Source organism: Gracilinanus agilis, chromosome 1 (genome assembly GCF_016433145.1).
Source record: "Gracilinanus agilis isolate LMUSP501 chromosome 1, AgileGrace, whole genome shotgun sequence".
NCBI lineage: Eukaryota > Metazoa > Chordata > Mammalia > Didelphimorphia > Didelphidae > Gracilinanus > Gracilinanus agilis.
In genome coordinates, this window is record NC_058130.1 from 729,451,805 (window position 1) to 729,456,445 (window position 4,641).

General features: G+C 51.6%; 1 protein-coding gene across 3 annotated transcripts in view; it reads left to right on the forward strand.

The window, feature by feature from the left end:
* Positions 1-209: 209 nt before the first annotated feature.
* Positions 210-4,641, forward strand: part of MKNK2 (MAPK interacting serine/threonine kinase 2) — a 39,915-nt gene continuing 35,483 nt past the window's right edge. For all 3 annotated transcript variants that reach the window (XM_044672084.1, XM_044672092.1, XR_006506060.1), the window contains exons 1-2: positions 210-297; positions 1,181-1,245. In XM_044672084.1, coding sequence (XP_044528019.1) covers positions 1,195-1,245 — 51 coding nt within the window. In that variant the 5' untranslated portion in view covers positions 210-297; positions 1,181-1,194. The remainder of the gene's footprint in view (positions 298-1,180; positions 1,246-4,641) is intronic.

Consider the following 4,641-nt stretch of genomic DNA (forward strand, 5'->3'; position numbering starts at 1 on the left):
GCTCTCCTAGGCGACTGTGACAAACACCGCTCGTCTACAGGCCCACGCACACCCTCCCCCCTCAACCACACACAGACGCGCCACCCCCTCTCCCGCCAGCGGTCAGTCGCTGGGGTCGGGGCGGGGCTAGGGAGGGAGGGGGGTGGCCCAGGGCGGGGCCGGGGAGCCTATAAAAGCTGCGGCCGCGAGGACCGCCAGGCTCCTCTCGGCGGCGGCGGCGCTGCGCCCTCAGGTCCGGGCTGTGATTCCATCGGCAGCAGCTGCAGTAGCACTGGGGAGCCCCCGGCCTCGGTCCTGGTGAGTCCCTGAGGCGGTTCGGGCTCCCTCTCTCTTTCTTCCCCTGGGCCCAGAGCGGGGCCGAGCGAGTGAAACGGTCGACGTCGCTGCCGCCGCCGCCGCTGCTGCTATTGCTACTACTACTGCTGCTTACTGCGGATGGTCTGCACCGCGGTCACCGCTGCCTTACTGGGGAGGAGGGGGGCGTGTGTGTGTGTGTGTGTGTATGTGTATGTATGTATGTGTGTGTGTGCGTGCACGCGCGCGCGCGCACTTTTGCCGGCGCCCCAGTGCACACCTCCACCTCCGCTCGGAGGGGCCGGGGAGTGGGGTCCAGCTCGTGGGGAGACCAGGCGGCAGGGCCCTTCTGGGCTGCCCAGAACCCCGAGCTGGTCCCGGTCCCCGGGCTTGGGGCGGCGGCGGCGGCGGCTGCAATAGCAGCGGCGGCAGCAGCAGCAGCAGCAGCAGCAGCAGCAGCAGTGGCGGCGGCTTTTGTTTGGGGCCCAGCTGGCGGAGGGGGAGGGAAGAAGTTGCTTCTGCTTTAACCCTGGGACTGTGTGTGAGTGAGAGGGGGTGGGGTCCCAGATGTTCCTTGTGACACTGGCGGAGAGACAGGGGGCGGGGCATGGGGGTCAGGACTCCTGGAGAGGGAGACCCAGAAAGAGGAGGGACCGAGGACCCACGGGAGGGAGGCAGGGAGATACCCACACCTACACACTGGAGGGGGGAGAGAAACACCCCATAGCTGCAGGTCTCACCAGGCATCCCTTTTCTTTGTCCGTCCCTATCCAGCAGGGTAGGACTAGCGATTGTGTTCTCCTCGGCCCTTTCCTCTCTTTCTTCTGCTTCCCCTTACACAAGTATTCTCTTTTTTCTACTTGGATTTTCTGACTCCTCTGGCAAGATCCCGGACAAAAAATGGTGCAGAAGAAAGCAGCTGAACTTCAGGGTTTCCATCGTTCGTTCAAGGTACCAGAGGCTGCTTGCATTGCCCTCTTTCATTCTTCCTGGGATGGTGGGGAGAGGGACGGAGTCTGGCCATCTGGCTCCTGGGCCCTCCTTGATGTTGGGGTGGGTCAGTTGCTTTGGGAAGTGACAGTTTTCCTGGAATATAAGAGCTGGGAGGCTTCTTAGACGTCATCTAGGCTTTTGCAAAAAACAGGCTCAGAAAGGGGTAGGAGCTTGCCCAGTGTCCTCCATCTACTTGGTCTCTAGGTTCTTCTTGAAGGTTGTTTTTTCTTTGAGGAAGTGGAGAAAACATGGGGATAAATCCTAGAAGCTTAGCCAAGTCCAACTGGAAGAGTTTGGTCTGGCCAGGGGAGGAGATTGATCTAGGCTAGGCCTGCCCCCCATCAGTTGTGCTGACTAAGCAGCACCCCAGGTCTCTTTTCCCTGTGTCCCAGTGAGGCTTCTTCCTTAGTTGCTTGGAGAAGAGAGCTTTTCCCTAGAAAGAGTAAGCCCCTGGTTACAATCCTCCTTGGCTGCCTGAGGGAATCTTGGCCTTTGCTAGTAAGAGAGTGTGTGTATCTGGATGATTATTTTTCCACCAGACTGATTGCTTTTCTCTCTTCCCTTCTGACATTCCTTCTTGCCCCTCTTCCTCTTAAGGGATTTCTTGCTCTAGGACACTGTTTTCTGGGGGCTGATTGAAAGAGCCCTTTCTACTGTTCTGGGAAGAAAACTTAGCAGCAGATGGATGATGGGGAGGAATAAAGAAGAGCCAGTGTAGAATGGGGGGATGGACTTAGAACTTGCTCTGGACAGTTTGGCCTTCCCCCTTGACTCTTAGAACTCACAGCCTCAGTTTATTCCTTCTGGGGAGATCATAAAATCACAAAGGTGAAGGGACATCTTGGAGATAAATTAGTTCAATCCCTTCCCTCATTTTATAGATGAGGAAACTGAGGTCCCCAGGGTTAAAAGAGTTGTTGGAAGTCACACAGGCAGTCATAGGTGTAGAATCAGGGCTCTGCCCACCTTCCTCTAGTGTGTGTGTTTGAAGGAATGTTATCAGGAGGCTCTGAATTCCGAGCTTGGCCCTCACCTGACCAGAACCGTACAATCCTCCAGCTTCCAGATGAGTTTAGTTGGTAAGACACTGCCTCAGACACTTACAGCTGTGGAACTCTGGGCTAGTTGCTCAGTTTCTCTGTTTTAGATTTCTCATGTGTAAAATGGGCATAATACTTGTACTTATCTTCTAGGGTTATGAGGATCAGATTAAGTGAATATATTGGTAAAATGCTTTGCAGTTCTTAAAGCACTGTATAAATGCTAGCTATAGCTATTGTTATCTGTTAGATCCTCACCTTAAAAACCATATGGATGAGTAGGGGCATAGAGGTGGCTCAGTGGATTGAGAACCAGCCCTAGAGATTTGGGAGGCCTGGGATTCAAATCCTGCCTCAGACTGTGTGACCCAGAGCAAGGCACTTAACTCTCATTGCCTAATCCTTACTGCTCTTCTGCCTTAGAAACAATACAAGACAGAAGGTAAGGTTGTTTGGTTCCTTTTTTAATGTCATTGGGAAATGGTTAATAAAATGCACAGTATTGATTCCAAATCAGAAGGTAAGAGTTTATAGTTTATTTTTTATTTTATTTTTTAAAACCTTTACCTTCCATCTTAGAATTAATACTGTGTATTGGTTCTAAGGCAGAAGAGCAGTAAGGGCTAGGCAATGGGGGTCAAGTGACTTGCCCAGGGTCACACAGCTAGGTGTGAGGTCATATTTGAACCTAGGACCTCCTATCTCTGGTCCTAGCTCTCAATCCACTGAGCCACCCAGCTGTCCTCAGGGTTTATAGTTAAAAAAAAAAAACAAACCACCACATTTCCTGTCTTACCAGGAAGCTTTGGGGCCCTGGTACAATATCTCAAATTAACGTTGGGATATTTGGGGGGTCAGGAGGGGGAAAGAGAAGTATAAAGAGGTTGGGGAGTGAGAAAAGCCTGTTGTGGGAAGAGGAGGCAGGCTTCTGTCCCCATCCCTCTCTACCTCCTTTTTCCCAGGACAGAATGATGTCAGCATTTGGGCTTATGTAATGGCCTCATTTGGAAATAACCTGTTGCTGGGTAAGATAGGCAGAGATGCGCTGTGTGTATGTGTGTGTGTGTGTGTTAGAAGTGCTGCTGCAAACCTTGTAGGTTGGGTGACTGGTTGATCTAGGTGGGAGGGGTAAATGGAGAGAGTTATAGGAGGAGTTCCCATGCAGCCTTACTCGGCCTTTTTGTCCTCCCTCTTTCTTGGTAGCTGCTTTTCTGCCCCTTGTCACACGCAAATATTACTTTTCCTTGGATTCATCCTAGAGTGCCCTGGGCCACCTCTGGATAAAGGTGGCTACCTGCCTTCTTGCTATCTTCCATCTGGGACCATACGAAGTTTTGGGGGCTTTCCCAGCATTCCTCCATAGGCCTGGAAGTCAGGGTCTCCCTTCTCAGTTCTTCAAAGTGTGGGGAAACGCTGCTTGAGCAAACGAGTGGCTTTGAGGAATGCTTTGCTGAGTTAGGTTCCATACACAAATGTGTTTTATTTATTTTTTTTAAACCCTTACCTTTTGTCTAAGAATAGATACTGTGTATTATTCTAAGAGTAATCGGGAGGAATTAAGTGACTTTCCCAGGGTCACACAGCTAGGAAGTGTCTTGAGGTCACATTTAAACCCTGGACCTCCTGTCTCCAAGCCTGGCACTCTAATCCACTGGAGCCACCTGGCTTGCCCCTCCAAATGTATTTTTCTATGAAATTTCTGTGTTATTCCTGCTCTCTGTAGTAGCTAGCAAAAGAAGCCTTGGGAAACAGGATTTTGAAAGACTGCTCAGCCACTTTCTAGTTTTGTGACCTTGAGCAAGACGCGCACCTCTGCCAGATTTCTCATCTGTTATATGGAGATGGCTGTCCCCTGCCTCTCAGGGTTCCTGTGAGAAAAGCCCTTTGTAAACAATTGTTCATCCTCACACTTCACCATCTGTTCCTGTGAAATGGGCTGGTAGAACTCCTGCTAGACGGGTGTCCCGTCTCCTGTGTAAGCTTTTCTCTTGCTTCTGTCTAAGCCTATTTCCCCCTTTGAACGCCAGAGACTCGCTTGATATTTCCAGACAGTTTTTGAACAGAAGAGATTCCTTGGGAGACTTTTTTTTTGGGGGGGTGGGGGAGGGTTTGCACCCCTGCCCCAATTCTGCAGCTCTCCTGTGGGGAGTGGGGAGGGTTGCCTGGGCCAGCTCAGCAGAATGAGCCCCACCTCAGTCCTAGCCAGAGTAAACACAAATTTCTCGATGGTTCCAGCCTCTTGCCAAGGCCTGCTGACCCTGCTTCCCTGCCAAGCTGAAGTCTGAGGGTGTTGGCCTTTCAGGCCAGACCGGGG